General features: G+C 42.5%; 1 protein-coding gene across 7 annotated transcripts in view; it reads left to right on the top strand.

Moving 5' to 3' along the window:
- The window catches only part of CLIP1 (CAP-Gly domain containing linker protein 1), a 145767-nt gene that overhangs the window by 101264 nt on the left and 21766 nt on the right, over positions 1 to 22737 (top strand). For all 7 annotated transcript variants that reach the window (XM_069755622.1, XM_069755615.1, XM_069755603.1 and 4 more), the window contains 2 exons: positions 3550 to 3670; positions 6813 to 6865. In XM_069755622.1, coding sequence (XP_069611723.1) covers positions 3550 to 3670; positions 6813 to 6865 — 174 coding nt within the window. The remainder of the gene's footprint in view (positions 1 to 3549; positions 3671 to 6812; positions 6866 to 22737) is intronic.

The raw sequence follows: 22737 nt of genomic DNA, 5'->3' as shown, positions 1-22737 counted from the left end.
TTAAGGGGAACAGTACTGTGCAGAGCATCCACTATTCATCTAATTAAGTGGCTGGGTAGCGCTGTGTTAGCTGGGTCCTGTCCGCGAGCTGTTCTTCTCCAGTCAGCAGCATCCCAATCTTTCTTGGGCTAAGTTCACATGACTGTCTACGCGGACAGCACTTGGACCGAAAATACAGTCGTATGAGCTTGATCTTTAGTGAAAAGTTCAGTTAATGGATGGGGCTTGCAATAAGTTAGGCTTCACTGCTGCACTGAATCGCTTATACATAGCTTCATAGTGTCTCTGTAGCATACAGACAGTTGTGCAAGGTGGATAATTTCTGCAGGTACATTATTTGAGGTGCCAGAATGACAGGTGGGAACCAGGGAGATCATAAAGGTCATAAAGACCTCACAGATGGGAGATGGCAAAATCCGTGCTTGAAGGGGTTATATACGGACAGATGATTGTGACCTCCTGCTGTGACACATGCTCCTGTGTATATCACTACATACATGACTGGCAATGTTATATAGTGTGATTTAAGTTTAAATGATTTGGGCTTTGTCCCTACAGTTCCCTCTTCTTCCATAGTAGTACAGGATAGGATAATGATTTGCAGTAGTGTTTTCATGACCGTAAAATGAGTTATGGTAACTAAGTGCCAGCTGACCCTTGGTGCTGAATTATATGAGCAAGGGATAACCGATCCAACACTGGAGTGAGGGGTCTGAACTACTTAAACCTACTTTTTCTGTGCAGCGGAGGGAGCAGATTTTCATCATCCTCTCTGTTGATCACCTCATCCTGCGATACACAAAATGCACCCATATGCAGCTTTGTTTCCTCCACTTTTCTCCTGCATTAAGCTGAGAGCAGGGGTGTAACCCCAGGTAAGCCCCCATGGCAACTTTCCGACATTGGCCAGCCTACCCACCTGCACCTGCTTGTTGCTTACTTATTGCAATATAAGGGACAAGTAATACACCCACACCACATGTGACCATGCATTACCACCATACTGATAACTAAAACACTGTCTTAAGACCCATATCACCAAACACTGGCCTCACCCAGGGAGATACCAGATATGCTCCAAATTTTATTACTGTATAATGGCAAAACTGTAGGCGTAGCTCTTCAATTACTGCACCGTGTTACCTTGTACCACAAGAAAAGGAGGGCCAGCACTCTTGCGAAGATGAGATTTATGGCTTTATTAACCAGTATTTAAAATCCAGCTCAGGCCAGCTTAAGATTCATCTGATGCATTTCAATCAAATAATCTTAATCATAGCATCTTAATCTTATGATAAAGGTCATTTGTTCGAAACACGTGAGATGAATGTCTTGCTGGTCTGACCTGGATTTGTGCACGCTAAAACCTAAAATCTTTTATATTCAGGAGAGTACTGGACCTCCTTGTACTTTAATATATGAAATGCAACTCCTTGTCCATGCACTTACTCCATGGGTGAGCTGTTTTTTTCTCCATGATTACGTTTGCTATAAGAGAAATTGTAAAATAGGAAAATATATTTCCTACTTCTCTGGTGGTGTAAATATGGCTGTCAATGCCACTAGGGGTTTAAAAAGCGCTATAGGGAGGTAAGTTTATTAGGTTAGCAGTCAGCTCCTGTTAGTGTCAATCTGAAGCATTCACATTATGCTCACAACTCTGCTACATGCACACAGCTCTGCTACATGCACACATATCTCTGCTGCACGAGCAGCAATGATACACGCAACTCTGCAGCACACGTAACATTGCTGCATACACACACCTCTCCACTACAGGCAATCTACACAGATTTTAAGTAGTTTATAGGCTTATAAAGTTTCTAGCTTCCTCAAAGCATGGGACTAATATTCCTGAAGGTCCTTCAGCTCCAGTGTTCAGTGGAGTCCAGTCCTAACCTGCAGCATGGTTAGGAGTATGCAGTCCAGCTTCAGTCATGTGCAGGTCCTGTTCAGCTTCTTCTTCTGTCTTCCCTGATCAGATAGAATTGTGCCTCGTCATAGTTCTGTCCTTGAACTCTTCATCAGAGAAAGCTGCCTCCAGAATATAACATACACTTTTTTTTTTTCAAGATTGTTCCTTGCTAAAAAAAATAATAATAAAAAAAAAAGACACCTTACAGATAGAAAACTTTAGTCATTTTAATTTTTTGGTTTAAAACCTCAACAATCAAATGTAAAGTGAAATGTAGTCAAATGTGTACTGGCCTCGGTTGTAATGTACATTTATCATGTCCATAGTGCTACATTACACAGTGATGTAAATAGCGCCTTGGTCTATATTCACGTCCCAGCGCTGTCCTGTCTGTGATACTCCGAGCATGTCCTATTTTCGTCCGTTTTGCAGATCAGACTGTCCTTCAAGTCTATGGGAATCCATGAGACACTTATGTAACTGGGAAATAGTCTTCATACTGTTGTGCTACATCACATTTTTTTTTGTTCGTTTCTAACTGATACATTGTCAGTGGATATATAAAAGTCCAGACAGTCCACCTGTGAAGCAACTAAAAAGACTCCTGGGAGAAAAATCTGTCCGTTTCTCTCAGATGGGAAAACTCACACTTCGACCAACTGGGCGTATACCTTGGAACTTCTCTAAGGGTATGTGCACACGTTGTGAATTCCATTGCAGATTTTTCTGCGCGGATTCTGCAGGGCGTTTTACCTGCGGATTTAGTGCAGTTTTTGTGCGGATTTCACCTGCATTTTTACACCTGCGGATTCTTATTAAGAAATAGGTGTAAAATGCTGCGGAATCCGCACAAAGAATTGACATGCTGCGAAAAATAAACCGCAGCGTTTCTGCGCAGAATTTTCCGCAGCATGTGAACAGCGGATTTGGTTTTCCATAGGTTAACATGCTAATGTAAAACGCATGGAAAACTGCTACAGATCCGCAGGGCCAAATGCGCTGCGGAAATGCAGCCAAATCCGCAACGTGTGCACTTGCCCTAAGAAGGAAAGGTATCAAGGCAGCAGATCCATCGGTGAAAAATTATTTAAAAACAAAAATCTTTCATATGTAACCAGGTTAAAATTATGGCATAAATCCATTAATTTAGAAAAAAAGGCAAGTAACCCTGGAAACTCATGGCCTTACACGTTTCAAGCCAACTGGTTCATAGTTGGAACTTCTCTGTAGACTCGGTGGTGAAAACTGATAGTCAGAGGTTGTCTTTTAAATTGCGCATATATAGAGAGAGGGAGAATATAATGCTGAAATATTTTTTGTAGTGGCTGAAGATGTCCTGATACAACAACATATGAAACGACAAACCATGAGACACTAATTATCTATAATCGACGATAATTTAATGACAAGTCAAGCCGGGCTACACCATCGTTTGTGATTTTGGCCTTGTACTCCTTTATTATTCTAGGCCTGGCTCTGTAACGTTGCGGATGGTATTTAATGCCTCTGTAATATGTTCTAGATGATATAAATCACATGATAAGGGTGTACTGTGAGCTGTGAACATGACTCGATCCCACAGTTTCCTTGCCTGTCGTGTTTCCATGGTAACCATGCTCTCATTGTCCTTGCAGGGAAGCGCTAAGGCAGGCGGCTGAGCACAAGTCCCAGCAGTTGGCGACTCTGCAGGAGGAGAACCTCAAACTTACAGAGGAGCTTGGAAGAAGCAAAGAAGAAGTATCCAGTAACCAGAAGGTTGGTAAAGACCTATGTATTCTAGCTTTGTCTTCATGCCTGAAATGCTGCGTCTCCTTTAACCATGTTAATTGTTTCTAATAGGAAATTACTTTCTGTATAGTATTATTAATGCTACCCAAATATTTGCTATTATCACATTGTTGTATTAAAGGGGTTGAAAGTTGGGTTTTAAGAAGACCTTGTTGGAAGGTAGAAATCTATGAATTTTGGACATCGCCTTTAATTTTCAGTTATGGATTTTTACTTAAAACCCTCAAATAGTTTTCATTTTCTAAATATTTCTTGTGGTTTTGCTGGAAAATGAAATGTAGCTTCTGCGGTTGAATAGATGTTTGTGTTATTTATGTATAACAGGTAGAGATTTCAAAGTATAGTGATTTGTCACTATGGAAACTGTCACTCGATTGCTCCAAAGTACATAGAATTCCTTTTTGAAGTGCCTTATATATGTGGCGGAATACACATCATTATATTCCATGACGCTGTCAGTCACACATTGAGGCGCTCAGCAATGGCGTCTCCAGCAGGCCTTGCATTGTTAAACATATCTGAACTAGTGACATAGAGAATAGTTCTCTAAAAAAAAAAAAAAAAATTCTGCAAACGTTAGGTCGTCCAGCAATAAGTACTATGTATTTTTATCTAAAGTTGTAGTATTGCAAGTGCTGCTAGAAAATGACTGTGCCTAATAGCACAGGTGATATACGGGTCATTACTGGTTAATGCAAACGGTCAGCGACAAAGAAATGCATGGCATCACACATTGCAAATGTGATATTCAGAGACTTCTATTCCTTCCTAACTGTGATCTGCTTCTTCTGATCTCTGAAGGAACAGTGTGCCTGTGTGTGGGCGTCTGCAGTTGGCGTGTAGAATGGGATTGCTATTTTTAGTGTATTATAGGTTCTACAAAGGTGACAACAGCAATTTGCACAGATCTGAGTGTTTTACAAAAAAACATTTTCAGGATTTCTTTCATAAATTAATGTGATTTATTTATTTATTTATTTATAACCAAATCTGTCAGATGGTTTTTACCCTCAAGCTGCCACCACTGCCATGCTGGTACTTTCTAAAGCTGTGTACAGTATCTCAAAAAGATGTCTAATTCTCAAATTATGCTTGCATAGTATACAACATTTACCTGTCTGCAGTGAAGGAGGGGAAGAAGCTGTTCAAGGAAGTCACGATAGCCATGGCCTAATCACACTAATGAGAGGGTTGGGGAGGATGTGCCCTATTCTCAGGGACATTAAGCCAGACAGGGCAGGATTAGGGTGCAGCCATCAGGTCTTTTTGCATATTGGTCCCACCACCAGACTATTAGTTTTCATAAAATGCAGGCAGTCATTAAATTTTGTATTTTATAAAAATTAAGTGAAATACATTTTTGGGATAATTGAGCTTTGTCAGCTCTAACTCGGCTCACTGTGAAAAGCTTGATGGCTTTGCAAAGGTTTTTCATGTTTGTTTTGTTGGCCCACATACATTCATGTTTTCTTTCTGCACGGCTTCCAACAGCAGACACTTATTGTCAATCAGAATTCATAAAAATAAACTCTTATCATAAGAGCCAGGCTGATATTGAACACCTGATATAGTCCTGTTCCTAAATTGTAGGTTTTTATAATATATCGCGTTTTTTGGATTATAAGATGCACCCCTCCTCCCCCCCCCCCCAAATTTGGTTACCTTACCGGTACCGCTGCTGCAGGCTGGGATGATGGGGTGTCAGTGCTCATCTCCCGAGATCTTGGTGCCGAGATCTCAATCTGCGCATGCGCTTTCCCCCCGGCGGCCATTTTCCCAGAGTCCACCGCACAGGAAACCATGGAACTGCAGCACCAGAGTCATGCGCTGCAGCGCCGAACACCCCTACAGCACCGCCAGGCACTCGCAGCAGCACCGGACACCCACAACGGTGTGCTACACATCGGAACACCCCCTCATCCCATCCTGCGGCCTGCAGCATCACCCCACTCCTGCCTCCTCCAACAGCAACCCTGGGACCCCGTCTAAGTGCAGCCACCACCCCCGGCAAGCAATAAGATGCATGGATTATAATAAGCACCACCGTTTTATTTAAAAAAAAAAAATCTTTTTTTCTCCTCAAAATTTGGGATGCGTCTTATAATCCGAAAAATATGGTACATACATTTTGGTTGAGTGTGGACAGTCCATTGAGAATGAAGAATGCAACCATCTCACTCTCCAGATTAGAAGGGGCCCTCTAGAAAAACACCCACCAGACTTGCATTTATGACAGATTTAACATATTGTAAAAATCATTCTCTGTAAACCCCATTAAATACACATCAGTATAAAGTATATATTATTACTGCTTTTATTTTTAAGAATATGGACAAGATAGCTATTGAATCTTGGTGTTAGTGGCAGGTTTAGAAGTTAACTCCTGTCCATAGTGATTGAAACCCCCCCCCCAGCAATCAGGAGAACAGAACTCTCAAAACCCTGCCTGAAGGAGTCATATGATGACTTGCCTGACCTACACTCCTGTCAGACAAGGCTCTTCCCATCTCCGGTCTCTAGATTACTGGGGTCCTAGCTATCACAAAGTTATCCTCTATCTTCTGGATTGGGAAGAACTTCAACACTTGGGACAAATAACAAATACTTTAAGCTTTGTCCACACTGGTGTGTTGGGCTACTTTTACATACTTTTTGAGTCTGCAGTGGCACCATTCCTAACTATTTGGCACACCATGAAGTAGTGTAGTAGTAGTAGACTTATTCCATAAAAAAGTAATATATTCTTAAAATGAGATCCCTTTTATAACCTATACCACCGCCTGACTGTACGGTGAGGCACATAAAAGCCTCCTGTATGAGGAATAAATCTGCAAATATGCCTCTGGTGTTAGCAACAAAGTCTCCCCACTTTTAAGGGTTTGTTAAAAAAAATGGTTTTCTGCTTTTCTGTGATGTAATTTGTTCCAGATTTATTGATATATACAGCAGTCGCTATATGCACATGAAAATATTCCCTCATTATGTGTGACGAAATTTTATTTCATACACTTAATGGCAAATGTCCTGAAACTTTGATAACTTCCTGTGTCCCCCAATAAAGCGATAGAGAAAGGTGAGTGGGATACTAATTTGTTTTTGTTTTTTTCAGCTTGAAGAGGAGAGATCCGTATTAAATAATCAGCTGCTAGAGATGAAAAAAAGGTATTTTTAATGTTCCCATTATTCTAGTTATGTCAGATTATCCTGTACAGCTTGCCTGAATAAAATTGTGACAGAATGAGGGTGCACATCCATATCTTCGGGTGGGTGGAAACTGTCTCACTGGCAAATGTTAACCACTTTACAGGCCTTTTAGAAATTATCTGTTTTCTTTTTTAGGTAAATTGTATGCAGGTGCTGTATTAAAGGAGAAAATTGTGTAAGGGCTTGTTCAGATGAGTTTTATGCCCATGTGCTAGATAATAGCGTTTTTTCATGCGACCGGTTCCATTAAATGACTTTTTTCTACATACAGAGTATCGTAGTGCTATCATATTCATGAAAAGCTATACAATCCAAAATAAGAGAGATGGGGAACAAGGAATGGATCATAACAGCGAGGTCATTACAGATCACTAAAAATCGGAACCGATTAATCATGTCTGTCGTCTCTCATTACTCTAAATCCTGCTCTTTTTGTTAAATAGGTTCTCTGGTTTGCCAAGCGCCTACTTGTTAGGCCAGTCTCACACGTCCAGATAATTCCGGTACCGGAATTATCCGTGTCCGTGCGTTTATGTGGCACATCAGTGTGGCACACGTGCGGCATCCGTGTGCCGACTGAGGACCACACGCACTGTGCAGGAGACAGCGCTACAGTTAAGCGCTGTCCCCTGCATCTGGTGCTGAAGCCGCCATTCATTTCTTCTCTCCAGCATCGTTCGCTGGAGAGAGGAAATGAAAAATCTTTTTTTTTTTTTTTGGGGGGGGGGGAGAGGGGGAAAGGGGGTTAAAAAAAAAAAAAAGATCCCTGTCCACAACCCCCTCCCACCCCCTGTGCGCTCCCCCCTGCTGTTAGTAGAATACTTACCCGGCTCCCTCGCTGCTTCCTGTCCTCGCCGCAGCTTCTCCTGTATGCGCGGTCACGTGGTGCCGCCTATTACAGTGATGAATATGCGGCTCCACCTCCCATAGGGGGCGCACAGGGGATGGGAGGGTGTTGGGGGCCGGGATCTTTTTTTTCTCTAGTCACCTTCCACGACGGCATATGGAGGTTGTCTCTTTGCCCTAATGGGGAACAGGAAACACAGAGAGGTTTAAAAGGACCTCCCACCTCCCACCTGCCAGTGTCTTTCCTGTTCCCCATGGGACAGGGAGAGGTCTCCAGGTGCTGTTGTGGCCGGCGACTGCGGTACCTTTGTGCAGGCTCTGCCTGTTATAGCCGGGCAGCTGATGGTCGCGCTCCGCCTCCTCCCCTGCTGCTCCCGTCGTCCTGCTATGCAGGTGCCTCAGGGACCCCCTCCCGGCCTTCCCGCTCCCCCACGAGGGCAAAGCAGGCCTGGGATCCCTCGCCGGGCTCCTCCATGAGCTGCTCGGCGTTCTCCCCCTCCATTGCCGGCTCGGCGTTCCGGATGTGACGTCGGCGGTCTCGCGCGTCACTTCCGGTCCTTCGTTCTCCTGGAGGCCGCTTCTTCCGGGTTCGCCGGCCGGCGTGTCGGACTGATGGCGTCCCCTCACATGGATCCCGGAGGGGGAGGGGGAACTGTTGATTGCTGGAGGCAGGTGCGGACAACGTTCTTAAACCCTGCTGAACCACCACTGAGGTAAGACTATTTTTCCCAGTATGGATGGTTCCTTGTGCCCTGCATCTGCGGAGCCCAGCGCTACCCCTGCTACAGTAAGTGTTTTGCAGGGATAGGATCCGGGAGGTAGTACCTATAGGGGGTTTAATGTCCTCACTCCCCTCTCCCTTGTCATTTCAGGGAGAGAAGTCTGCCCCTAAAGCCGCTATTAAAAAGAAGTGCCCAGTCTGTTCTACTAAATTCCCTCTTAACTGGGACAAAAGACTCTGCCAGCCATGTACTGACAAGATTGTAAAAGCTGAGCAACCATCTCTGCTGGATGAAATTCGCTCCTTAGTAAAACAGGAGGTGCAATCTTCGTTAGCAGCTTTTACTACTCCTCCACCTCCGCCACCACATTCCCCAGCTAAAAAGAGAAAAATTCAGGTGGTCGAATCGGACTCTGATTCAGACCTCTCCCATACTTCATCTGTGGGCTGGGAAGATCCTGTATCACCTAAAGCTGAGGTCAGGAAATACCTCTTTTCCTCAGATTATATTGAGGATTTAGTATCTGCTGTCCGTAATACTATGGGCCTAGAAGAGGAATATGAACCACAGTCCGTACAGGATCAGATGTTTGGTGGACTCAGATCGGAGAAGAGAGTGGGGTTCCCGGTGCACGCTAACATCGTTAGTATGATTAATCAGGAATGGGAACAGCCTGAGAAACGCCTCACTACCCCTGCAGAAATGAAGCATAGATTTCCTCTAGAGGGTGAAGTAATCAAATTGGACATTCCAAAGGTTGATGTGCAGGTGGCTAGAGTCGCCAAAAGAACAGCACTCCCTTTTGAGGATTCTTCACAATTAAAGGATCCTATGGACAGAAAGATTGAAAGTCTCCTAAAGAAATCTTGGGAAACTTCTACGTCTATCCTTAAGGCCAATGTCGCTTCCACTTGTGTTGCCAGGGCCCTCTCCTGCTGGTTGGAGAAATTAGAGTCTCATATATCTCAGGGTACCCCGAGAGGTGAGTTATTAGATTCACTTCCCATCCTGCATAGAGCCTCTGGGTTTCTGGCTGACGCTTCTCTAGAATCTGTTAGAGTGGCTGCCAGATCTCTCGTACTCTCCAACTCTGCTAGAAGAGCCCTCTGGCTTAAAATATGGAGCGGTGATATCACCTCAAAGGCCAAGTTGTGTGCTATACCCTTTAAGGGAGATTATGTTTTCGGTCCGGCCTTAGACGATATTCTTGACAAGGCTACTGACAAGAAAAAGGCACTCCCGGAGCAAAAACAACCGAGAAAACGGTTTTTTCGTGCCCCACAGTCTCAGCCCCCTCAAAGAGGGAAAGGCAAAATCGGCAGGTGGAGTTACGCAAAAGGTAGAGGGAAAAATATTTTTGTCCCCAGCAGCAGCAGCAACAGTCCCAACAGGACAAGCAATGACTCCGACCCGGTAGGGGGGAGACTCTCGAAATATGTGGGTCAGTGGGAAAATATCACCAGTTCCCACTGGGTCCTCAATGTCATCAAGGAGGGCCTATTAATAGAGTTAATTTCTTCCCCCCCTCAGGGTCTAAAAATTACTACTCTGCCGACTTCAAGAGATCACAGTTTATTGACTCTAGGTCTCAGGGATCTTATGAAATCAAATGTGATCTCCCCAGTTCCACTTTTGGAACAGGGAAAAGGACATTATTCCCGGCTGTTCTTAGTACCCAAACCCTCAGGGGATGTAAGAATTATTATAAACCTAAAGGGTCTAAACCAACATGTGAAATATCGCAAGTTCAAGATGGAGTCTGTAAGATCTGCAATTCCTCTGATAGGACATCACTCCTGTATGGCAACCATCGACCTAAAGGATGCATATTTTCACATCCCTATCCACCCGAGACACAGAAAATACCTCAGGTTTGCGGTACAGGGGAGTCATCGTGTGGAGCACTATCAGTTTGGAGTCCTTCCCTTCGGCATTTCCTCAGCACCAAGAGTATTCTCTAAAATCATGGCAGAAGCAGTGTCATTTATCCGGAGTCAAGGTGTCTGCATAGTGCCCTACCTGGACGATCTCCTGATAGTAGCCCCCACCGAGACGACCCTGATGTCCCATGTGTCAACCACTTTGGAGATATTGAAGTCTCTGGGTTGGATTCCAAATATGAAGAAATCACAGCTTCAACCCTCAAAAACCAGAAAGTTCTTGGGTGTGGTTCTGGACTCAGCAAAACAGATGTCCTTTCTCCCAGACGATCACAGGCTACCATTAGTAGCAAAAGTCAGAAGATTCAAGGAGACGAGATTTCCTACTCTTCGGGAGGGAATGTCTCTCTTAGGCTCCATGACAGCCTGCATACAATCAGTGGCTTGGGCTCAAGCTCACTCGAGAATTCTTCAAACCCACATTCTAGACAGATGGGATGGTCGTCCTGGCACTCTAATAAAAAGGATTCACACACCCGGTCGAGTGAAAGCATCCTTAACATGGTGGATGAATTCCACAAACCTCCTGAAAGGTGTAAGTTGGATTCAGCTTCCGCTAGTCACAATCAAGACAGATGCCAGCAGGAGGGGCTGGGGAGCCATAATAAATCATGTTCCTTACCAAGGTCTTTGGAACCAGTCAATCAGCAACAAATCGTCAAATTTCAGAGAACTCAAAGCTGTGGAAGAGGCCCTGTTGGCAGCAAGCCGTCAGATTTCTGGTCAACATGTCCAGATCTATTCAGACAATATGACCACGGTGGCTCATATCAAGCACCAGGGCAGTACAAAAATCCTCAGTCTGAAAAAGATCTCCGCTCGAATTTTTTATTGGGCCGAAAAACACTTGCTGTCCCTGACGGCAATTCACCTAAAAGGGACTGCAAATATTCAAGCAGATTACCTGAGTCGCCAGGACATTCATCCTGGCGAATGGAGCCTGGATCTTCAGACGTTCAATATGCTAGTTCAAAAGTGGGGTCTTCCAGAGGTCGACCTCTTTGCCTCTTACCAGAACACAAAAGTCAAAACCTTCTTTTCCTTGAACCCAAGAGGCAATCCCAGAGGTCTGGATGCCCTAGTCCAAGATTGGCACTTCCAGCTTGCCTACGCATTTCCGCCAATCCCAATCCTGGCAAAGGTTCTAAGGAAGATACGATCAGAAGGGACTCCGACTATCTTGATAGCTCCTTTTTGGCCCAAGAGAAGTTGGTTCAACTTGGTCATCCAACTACAAGTGGATGGACCGGTAATATTACCTCAAAAGAACAATCTCCTCTCTCAGGGTCCTATTCTCCACGCAGACCCTCAGAAATGGAACTTAGCAGCGTGGTTACTGAAGCCCACGTGTTGAAAGCAAAAGGTCTATCGGACCCCATCATAGCTACTCTCTAAAAGTCGAGAAAGCCAGTAACCAACGCTATATACAACAAAATATGGAAAAAGTTATCGTCTTTTTGTTTACCTAACCTTCCAGACCCTCTCAAGCCTAATATACCTAACATCTTAGATTTTTTACAAAAAGGCTTAGAAATGGGTCTTAGGCCCAGTACTCTCAAAGTCCAGGTCTCGGCACTTAGCTCCTTTTTTGATCAAGATCTAGCAGGTCATCGCTGGATCAAAAGATTCTTAACATCAGCAACTAGGATGAATCCTAGAAAACAGATAATAGTTCCCCCATGGGATCTTAATGTGGTGCTTCAAGGTCTTACAGGCCCGCCTTTTGAACCTTTGTCCTCCTGCTCTCTTCAAAATCTTGCCTATAAAACTGTGTTTTTGGTAGCCATAACTTCGGCTAGAAGAGTGGGTGAACTACAAGCCTTATCTATAAGAGAGCCGTATCTTCTAGTGAGAGATGACTCAATAGTACTTCGTCTAGATCCTTCTTTTCTTCCGAAGGTAGTCTCTGATTTTCATCGTTCCCAAGAGATTGTTCTACCAACCTTTTGCCATAATCCTGCAAATTCGGAAGAAAGAAGATTCAACACTCTGGACGTCCGACGTATTGTGCTGCAATACTTAGATCAGACCCGTGCTTTCAGAATCGATCATAACCTCTTTGTCCATCCCTCTGGGCAAAATAAGGGTAAAAAAGTAGCTAAAAGTACCATTGCTACATGGATCAAAAAGGCTATAACGGAAGCCTACCTTGCTCAAAACAAAATACCTCCAGTAGGGATCAAGGCCCATTCAACAAGATCTACGTCAGTCTCCTGGGCAGAAAGAGCAGGTGCATCCCCAGAGCAGATCTGCAGGGCAGCAACGTGGTCTTCACTTCATACTTTCTCTAAACATTACAGATTAGATGTATTGTCCAATAAGGACTTAGTCTTCGGCCGTAAAGTTCTGCAGGCCGTTGTCCCTCCCTAGTGCCAAATTAGTTGGTATTCCTCCATATGCCGTCGTGGAAGGTGACTAGAGAAAATAGAATTATTCTTACCGTTAATTCGGTTTCTAGGAACCTTCCACGACGGCACTAATTTCCCACCCGATACATATTCCTGGACTAGTTCTGGGATTCAGAAGGTAAACCGGTGCTATGGTTTCAGTTGTAAGTCACTGGGAGGTGGGAGGTCCTTTTAAACCTCTCTGTGTTTCCTGTTCCCCATTAGGGCAAAGAGACAACCTCCATATGCCGTCGTGGAAGGTTCCTAGAAACCGAATTAACGGTAAGAATAATTCTATTTTTTTTTTTAAGTCCCTCCCCCCCCCCCCAAACAAAAAAAAAATCATATCTTATCTCCAGCGAACGATGCTGGAGGGAAGAAATGAACAGCGGCTTCAGCACCACGCTGGGAGGACAGCGCTTACTGTAGCGCTGTCTCCTGCACGGCACACGGACTGCACACTGACAACATCCGTGTGCGGTACGTGTTTTACATGGACCCATTGACTTTAATGGGTCCGTGTAATACGTGCGCTCCCACGAACACTGACATGTCTCCGTGTTTTCCAAACGGACACACGGTCCGTGAAAATACGCTGACGTGCAGAGACACATTGATTTCAATGTGTCTACGTGTGTCAGTGTCTCCGGTACGTGAGAAAACTGTCACCTCACGTACCGGAGCCACTGACGTGTGAAACCGGCCTCAGAAGGATCCCTTAACGTTAAACTGATCACAAAGTACTGCCAAACCTAGACTCGCAGTGATCACCTGTAATGTGCAGGAAAATCAGCCAGGAAGTGTTTATTTCCCTACAGTGCCACCACAGGGAAAGTGAAGACGCTTTGTAAGGTGTCTGTTTTTAATAGGTCTCCTGTGTAATGTAGAATAAATAGTATAGATGCTCCAGATTAAGAGGCCAGCTTCATAACCACTGTCTAAAAGTGCCAGGAGTGTTAACTCAGAATTCCATTAAAGGGTATCTGAAAATGAGCTTACTAAACCGCACAACCCCTTAAGGTGGCTTTTGGTCGGATACTTTAGTCATACCTCCCACGCCCCTCTTGCAGCATCTTTAGTCCTGCTGGGGGTTATCAACCAGTTTAGTCAGCATAAGCCTTCTAGCTATCAGTTGTGGTTGAGTCCTGCCTCCTGCAGTCAGGGCTGTGCATGATTGATAAGTCCTGTCCCGATCAGACTGCAGTAAACAGCTGTACTCTGCGCTTGTACGGAAACAGAAGTGGGAAGATTGAGGCTACATGATGGTCTGTGACGGCTCAGAAAAATTCTGACTGCAAGTAAATTCAGAAGACTTTTTTCTTCTTTTAATGGCTCTGTGCTTGGAAAACCCCTTTTAAAAACTTCATTTAAACTACTGTGTACGTTCACTCCAATTGTCCTGAAGATACAAGGGGAAACGGCCACTAGAAATTTTGCATCAAAGTGAAAATTACCTAGTGACAATCATTTTGCCGAATGACAAAATGTCAGATTTTTACTGTTTCTGGTGCACCTTGCCAGTGAGACACAAACCTTTACATTCAGAATCTACTGAATAGAAAACTGTGCATGGTAAATTGGCTAAGTACATAAATCAGCCGAGCTCAATATGTTGAACGTACTGAGACACCGATTTTGCTGTTTTGTTAGCTGCTAATTCTTTTTTTTTTTTTTTTACATTTTAAATTTGTTTGCGCTTTCATTTTCATTGAATAGCCTTACACTAAATATAATCCTTTTTCCATGGCACATTTGGAATAGAAATACAGCAAGCTCAGGCGGAAGATTGACTTTGATTTCTGTAGCTTGCTATCATTGAATAAAGGCTTCTTGATACCTTTGTCAACTTCCAATCACTGAAACGGCCCATGGTATGGTACTGTGCTTTACAGTAGATCCCTATTTGTTAATGTGGTACAACCCCTTTAAATATTTTGGATTTGCTTAAAATATTCAGATTTGCCTCAAGTCATTGTTTTCACTTCAACCGTTATTGAAAATGTTTTCTAGATTTTATGATCAATGGCCTTTCAATAGGAAAGATGAGGTTTCGATGGGCTCCCTTAAAAACATTGCAGCACTTCCAAACACCACACCATCCACGTGGTTTGGCTTTGTTGGTTCCTTGCTGCTGCTTTTGAGGTACCCCAGGAATGGGGCTGTTGTCATCCAGCAAAGCAGAGGCAACACTTATGCAGCTAATCTCTATTGAAATAATACCAATGCTCTTGCTATAGGTGTAAAATTCCCTTCATGCTCTACCTCTATTGTAGCTGGCCCATATTTTCTTATGTCTCCAATCAAGAAGAGCGAAGGCTGAGTGTAAGCTACCTTAATAAGCCTCAGTTATGATGGATAATGCCAGCTTCATTTTACAGTTGGCATATCCATGAATTAACCACTGTTGGAATAACCGGTTAACTTTATAGTGTGGCAAGTTGAAATGGACCTTAAACCCTTCAGTAGTTTGACGTTTGAAGTTAAAAAATATGTTTCAAACAGTCTAGTTTATTCCTAGTGCATAGAATTCTTGTCCCTATAGTCAACGTTTTTTCCTGAACTCTGCTTTACCTTGTTCTATTAAAGGGAATATGTCAGCTGGTTTTTGCTATGTAATCTGAGGACAGCAGGAGATAGGAGTTAAAATACAGAATTCAAAGTTGTGTGCTCTTGTTTACTTACAGTGAAGGTTTTATCACTAGGAGATTATCATTGCTGTGACTATCTGGCACACAGGCACTCGTCCAATTCAGCCCTCTCCTGTGATAAGCTGCTTCCTGTCTATAGACAATGTACATATCCTGGTGTGGCAGGGTCAGCTTTCTCCACTCTACGGCATTGCTAAGTCTAAAAACTCTGTGTCAGAACTGCTGAACCCAGTCATTTAATTAATACATTGTTGGATTCAGGGTTTCTTTGGCTACATCTTGCTGCTCTCAGATGAGGTAGCAAAAGCTTACTGACAGATGCCCTTTACTGTACCTTGTTCTCTTGGGTATTCTCAAGATGATTACTGCTAAGATTGCAAAGTGTTTGCTGAAACAAGAAACTTTGCAATATACTTATTAAAAATCCCCTCCATTCTCAAGAAGTACTGTTGTCTAGGTTAGTGGCCACCTCTGCAGTTTATCCTAGGCAAGGCACATAGTGCTTACAAGCTTTGTGGTATAGCGCTTGTAAGCGCTGCTCTGAAGCTATACTTCCTCTACGTTCCAACTATGCTGTAGAGGCGAGGATGGCTCTGCATGCAGGATGGGCGAGATCACCGTGAGAATGCTGCTCTTCCAAACTGCCACTCAAGAGCACACCAACCCCCGGCAAGCCAGAAATCGGGATTCAAGGGAACGGGGTGGTGCAGAGCAGCAATAGTAAGACAACACTTATAAGTTGGTCACACTTGACCAGATGCCAGTTACACGGAAGCATGCTTATAGATGCCGATCCTTCCAGTCCATGAGAAAAGGGAACAATCAGTGGCTCACTAATTTATAACTTGTAAATACTCCCATTAAGTCAGAGTTTCTATATGAACCAATGCCTCTAGATACACAGGTTGTACAGTGGTGAAAAGGAAGTATTTGCTAGAGAAAAAAAAATCTCTTTATTTTACCTTTAAATATTTGTTCCATGTTTTGGATGGCCATTACTATATTAGTGGGAGGTGAAACATGGGAGGCACCTACCAATCAGCCGATTGAAGGGGCCTCGGGTCTCTAGTGAGCACTGTTTCCTAAATTGTTTTCCTCTCTCATTTACGTGCAACGGACTTAACTTTTAATACTAGGCAAAACCTTTACTAATAGTTCAGAGCCATTCCTATTAAAATATAAAGAGGATACTGCTCCTGTTTCAGCTACCAGCCCTTCATATAATAATAATAATAATAATAAAAGAGAAGCCATATAGATCATGTGTTGCTCTTACACCACTATCGGCACTTCCAAGTAACCCCTGCTATGCCTTCTTTTCACTGTTGGCCTGCACTCGGAGAATTGTAAGTCCTCTTCAAAGCAGATCTGTCAGCAGATTTCACAGCACATAATGTACAAGCTGCAGCTGTCAGTCAGGCTGGGTACAGCTAGACTCCTAAAAGGCTCATCTGAATATCAGGATTCTACGGTTATTCTGAGATGGATTGTCATCTGGCCTAGGAGATCTATTTAACGTAATTGTTTAACCTGCTGGTCTATCAGCTTTAATAAAATACTGATAACTGTTTAAATCATCCTTGCCTGCTATCCTGGATTGTCCAAGAGTAACACACAATTGGAGTGGTCTCTTGGACTCTGCAGAACAGACAAATCCCTTACCCAGAATGCAAACTAAGTACTAATATTTCACATTAACTTCAATGTGTTTTGCAAGTCTCCCACAGGAAGCAGAATTTTGTAATGAAACCTGGGTATGTGAAGGAAAGCGCCGCGCTTGCAGTATTGTTATTTCAGGCTTTTGTTTGGCAATATTGTTGGGAGCACAACTTTAGTGGACCATTTTGTTAGTGGGGTGATTGTGATGATGCTGTCATTATGGTGACATAGCCTATACTTATGGGCACCCCAATGTATGTCTCCCTGAGGGTGAGTCCTAAAAGTAAACAAGTATGCTCTAAAGAGAATCGATCATCAGATTCATGCTGCCCAAACCACTGGCAGAGCGCATCTGTCTGGCTGCATGATTACATCCAGGCACGTTTCATCCGGGGACAATGTATCTTGGCTGATTAGTCCGACTCAGTCCCTAGCCAGCTTCTCGTTTTGCTCCCTGTGGCTAATGGGTCTTTCCATATGTACACACAAAGGGCGAGACTGGTCAGTCAACTGCAGCGGGAAGCCAACCGTGGACAACATTGGATTAATCCGCCAAGATACATGGACAATAAAATCTGTTTTATTCTGGAAGGCTGCACCCTGTCAACATGCCTGGCTGGAATCATGCAGCCCATTTCTGATTCTTTTTTGTTGGTGGTTTGGGCAGCATGAATCCAGTGGCAGGTTGTCTTAAAAATAAATAAAAATATAAATAAAATGAAAAATTATGCAGTTACACTTACCAGTATATCTGTATTGTGGCATTACACTTATACCCTCATTTAGGGATTTGTAAATGGTGTGTATTGATGTGTAACGGAGTATTTACCGATCAATGTAAAGCTATGTATGATTCCTTTAAACATATGAATTCTCACGTTTTGTGGCGCAGATATCCTCCTCTTGCCAAGTCTTTCCTATTCCTGAAATTAAATCTTTGTGGATTGCAAACTGTCCTGCTGTGTTCCAGCTTGCGCTGCTAATCAATGCTCATCCCATTCCTTTCTCCCTTTCTACTTTTGCTTCCTTTGCTATATCTGTGTGTCTTTAATGGTAAGACTGAAGAAAGTCTATCCACGTTACAACAAATAGTCTTATTTTGAATTTTTTTTAATTTCATATATTTTTTTTTTTAGTACAGCATTGTTGTACGTATTTTGGCTGCATATGTCCTAAAGTGTCTTGCTTTTGTTTTTGTAAAAAGAAAATTAAACTTAAATTATTTTTTCAACAAAATGGGAAAATTTCACTTTTTCTTCCTGTATATCACATTTTTTTTCTACTTTCATGTTTCTAACACGTGGTCTTTGTTATCTTGCATTTTTAAGCTTACCCAGTAATACAGTAGTAAGGTACATGTTTCAATACTGAATGTTTGAGTAAAATGAGAAGGATCCGTGATCTATTAGAGTAGGTTTATGCTATTGAAAGCATGTTGTAGTCTTAAGACTAAGTTGCATACTTAAAGGGTTACCCTTCATAGAACTTGTGAGCGGGTGCTTGTAAAACCAAGTATTTTGCAATTTAATGCCTAATTGAACTTTGCAGCCTTTTTATATACAGGTGCATCTCACAAAATTATCAATTTAATTTATTTCAGTTCTTCCATACAAAAAGTGAAACTCATATTATATAAAGTCATTACAAAGAGTGATCTATTTCAAGTATTTATTTCTGTTAGTTGATGATTATGGCTTACAGCCAATGAAAACCCAAAAGTCATTATCTCAGTAAATTATAATACTTCATAACACCAGCTTGAAAGGGGATTTTAAAATGTTTGCCTGCTGATATGTACGTTCAGTAAATGCCCTCAATACTTGGTCGGGGCTCCTTTTGCATCAATTACTTCATCAGTGCGGCATGGACGTGATCAGCCTGTGGCACTACTGATGTGTTATGGAAGCCCAGGTTGTTTTGATAGCAGCCTTGAGGTTGTTTGCATTGATGGTTGTCTCTCATGTTCTTCTTGACAATACCCCATAGATTCTCTATGGGATTAAGGTCAGACGAGTTTGCTGGCCAATCAAGCACAGTGATACTGTTGTTTTTAAACCAGGTATTGGTACATTCGGCAGTGTGGACAGGTGCCAAGTCCTGCTGGAGAATGAAATTTCCATCTCCAAAAAGCTTGACGGCAGAGGGAAGCATGAAGTGCTCTGAAATTTCCTGATAGACGGCAGCGCTGACTTTGGTCTTGATAAAACACAGTGGACCTACACCAGCACAGTGGACCTACACCAGCAGATGACATGGCTCCTGAAATCATCATTGAATGTGGATACTTCACATTAGACCTTGGAAATCAAGGTCCCAGAGTCTGGATTAAGAGTGGAGAGGCCACAATCCAAGCTGCTTGAGGTCTAGTGTGAAGTTTCCACAATCAGTGATGGTTTAGGGTTAAACTTTTTGATGATATTCTAATTTTGTGAGATACACCTGTATATTGAACACTCTTCTTTTGATTACAGCTATCTAGGAGACCGACCACCACTGCTCTCTAGCTTGTAAGCTGACCAAGATCAGGAGGTAACGACACACTATAGCTGGTCAGCTTCACAACAGTGCTTACATGCTTAATAACCAATAGTTGTCAGCACAGTGCATGTTTTACTGCCTGGCAGTGTTGGTCGGTCTCCAAGGCAACAAGTTGTAAAGAAAAGAAAATTTTCAAAAACTTCTGAAAATGTTAATAACCAGTAAATTTCTTGTATTTAGAAGCACTGTCTGGCAATACACATTTATGAAGATGGGAATGACCCTTTAAATAGTGATAAGATGTTTGACTACACTGCAATGTAAAATTTAAAATATAAATTTATGAAAACCATGTGAATGCTTTCTACTTGAAAATTCTTTTCATATAAGCCCTTAATTTTCTTAGGAATACCGGCGTATATACAATAATTTTCTCCTTAAGGCAAACGTGTTTTTTTTATTACAGCCAAATATAAAAACAGAGTAAACTGAGTCTCTTGGAAAGCTGATTGTATCTATCACCAGATAAACACTTTACCTTTAGTGCATCTAGAATATGTAGATTTTGTAATTCTGTAGTATACTGCCCATTGCCCAGGTTATTGGCCACATCTGCAGTCTTGCTAATGCTGTTCTGAAACTATCTGTATTCTGCCAGCTTCAGTTTCCTTGTACTCCTCTTGTACTGAAGAGGCAAAAAGAACCTCAGCTTGCCACCTGGTCCACCCAGTTCAGGCCAGTGGTTCAGCCATGCCACTGGTCTAATCTGTGACAATTATCTGGAATGCACCACCAATAGGCAAGCTGACAGCAGGGGAGCGATCGTAAGACCCTATGAGTTCCCTCAAAGATGCTGTCATTAATATAGTGGAAATTAAGTAATTATAAGAGTCCTTGAGGGATTATAGCCATGGTAAAAAGTCACATTTTGAGAATTACTCAGCTGCAATAAGCTACTGAGCTACCTCCTCTTAAGCAAAATGGCAAAACATAGAACATAATGAAGGAAATTTATCAACAGTAGTTAAAATAATATATATGTGTATATAATATATAATTTTTATATGCTTAATGTTTTGTCTGTTAAAGACGTTTTATGGCACATCTATAAGATCTTCTGGGACACTTGCATATTGGAAAAATCCTTCAATCCACCTAGTGAGATGGTGTCTGTCTCTAGCCTTTCCTGTCTACAGGAATTATGGAAAATACTATGCAATATGTATTGGTTATTTCTGCAACAGCCCTACACTAGACTGGAGAGCTATTCGGACATCTCCGCATTCAATTTCCTCATGGATGTGGTGGTTTGTGGACCACCTTAATAGATGCCTTAGGGACCCCAAGTGGCTAATGTTGTGTATGGATTCATTTAAAGGGGTTTCCTAGCAAAAGACCTTTATTAATTATCCATAGGTGATTAACGGATAGTTGATAGGGATTGCACCACTAAAATGGGGTCCCCCAAGTCTTCTATTCCTTCTCACCGCACAACCACGGTTTGCAGTTTGAAGCGTACTGCCTCTCCTTATAAAGTCTGTGGTTTATGGCAACATGTTTTGGGATCCTATAATCAGAGACCTCAGTTGGCATCCGCAGGCACCAGTCATTTCCTTGTTAGTTTTACCTTACAGATTTTATAAAGTGAAAGGTTTTATCTGGTGACAGAAAACCTTCAAAAATCGAATTAACCAGATGCGCATATTAATAGTTGTGTGCGCCTTTCCCTGGGAAGTGCGCTGTATCCTATATTCGCATAAAACACTGCGTAGTGCTTCACTCTTTTCTTCCGTTTTAGTTTTAGATACTGCCCTTGGTTTTGTGTGTTAACGAGTCATTAGTATGTTCTGCTTCTTTTAGCTTTGTTTGAAACGGCATTGTGTTTCTGTGTTGGAAGCCGAAGGTCTTGAGATGTCTGTTCAGATTTGGTAATCCCAATAGTAAAGGCATCTAGGCACATGAAGAATCCTAATTTATAGTTTCTAGAGGAAAAATTGTGAAGATCAGACTCTTCTTATGCACAATTAGTAAATGTTCATGTTCTCATCATGCTGAATTTTCTTTTCAAGTAGCAGATAGTATAATTAAAATAAATGTATGCCATATAACTAGCCAAACAGAGACCTTCCTCTGACAATAAGATACTTGGGAATTACTTAGTAAAACATGTTGTTGTAGACTTGTAACCTGTGACTGTTGTAGGGTGCAGTGGTTTATTACACCACTGTATAGGACCATCAGATCCTTCCATCATCATACCCAATGCTTTGCATGCCTATTGTGCCGTAAAGCTGTGCATGTTAAATGTGGCCTGGTAACTTCTGATAGACTTCCACCAAAACAAAGCTGAGTCAAAAAAAAAAGTAAATGTTTTAAAATTCAGGCATTTTTTACATAAACAAGGCATTCTGTAGAATGCATGGGCTGTTCTCGAGCTATATGAAATAGACCTATTCCCGTTATTGAGTATTACCCGGAGACCGTAATCCCAATCTCTAATCAAGCAGTATAGCATTACTTGTGACAATGTGACTTGGCTGTGGTGTCATATTCATTAATGCTGTTGCCACCCTTCAGACTTGTGATTTTCCTGACAAATCAGGAATCTCATTATTTCATGGGCTACTATATTGATTACAATTTTTAAAGGGATTTTATGAGCCCCAGAAATGTACATACGTTTTTCTGAAATCTCCCTAAATGATTAGAGCTGAAAAGTGGGTGACAACCAATGAGATTCCTGTTCTCTCTTACAGACTGTCCCTATTTACATCTGCCTTCATGTTCCTCAGTTGTGAGATCTAATTTATTGTTGGAATTACTGTCTTCAGACAACACCGATCTGCTTCTAAAGCCCCCGTCACACACAGCGAGATCGCTAGCGAGATCGCTGCTGAGTCACAAGTTTTGTGACGCAACAGCGATCTCAGTAGCGATCTCGCTATGTGTGACACGTAGCAGCGACCAGGCCCCTGCTGTGAGATCGCTGGTCGTGTCGGAATGGCCTGGGCCATTTTTTGATCGTTGAGGTCCCGCTGGGTAGCACACATCGCTGTGTTTGACACCATACCAACGACCTCGCTGACAGGACGTCCCATTGAATAGTCATGAAATAGCATCGTTGTACAGGTGGCTGCATCGCTGCTGCGT

Source organism: Ranitomeya imitator, chromosome 1 (genome assembly GCF_032444005.1).
Source record: "Ranitomeya imitator isolate aRanImi1 chromosome 1, aRanImi1.pri, whole genome shotgun sequence".
NCBI classification, from domain to species: domain Eukaryota; kingdom Metazoa; phylum Chordata; class Amphibia; order Anura; family Dendrobatidae; genus Ranitomeya; species Ranitomeya imitator.
The sequence above is the reverse complement of the archived record's forward strand: the minus strand, read 5'-3'. Positions and strand labels throughout refer to the sequence as shown.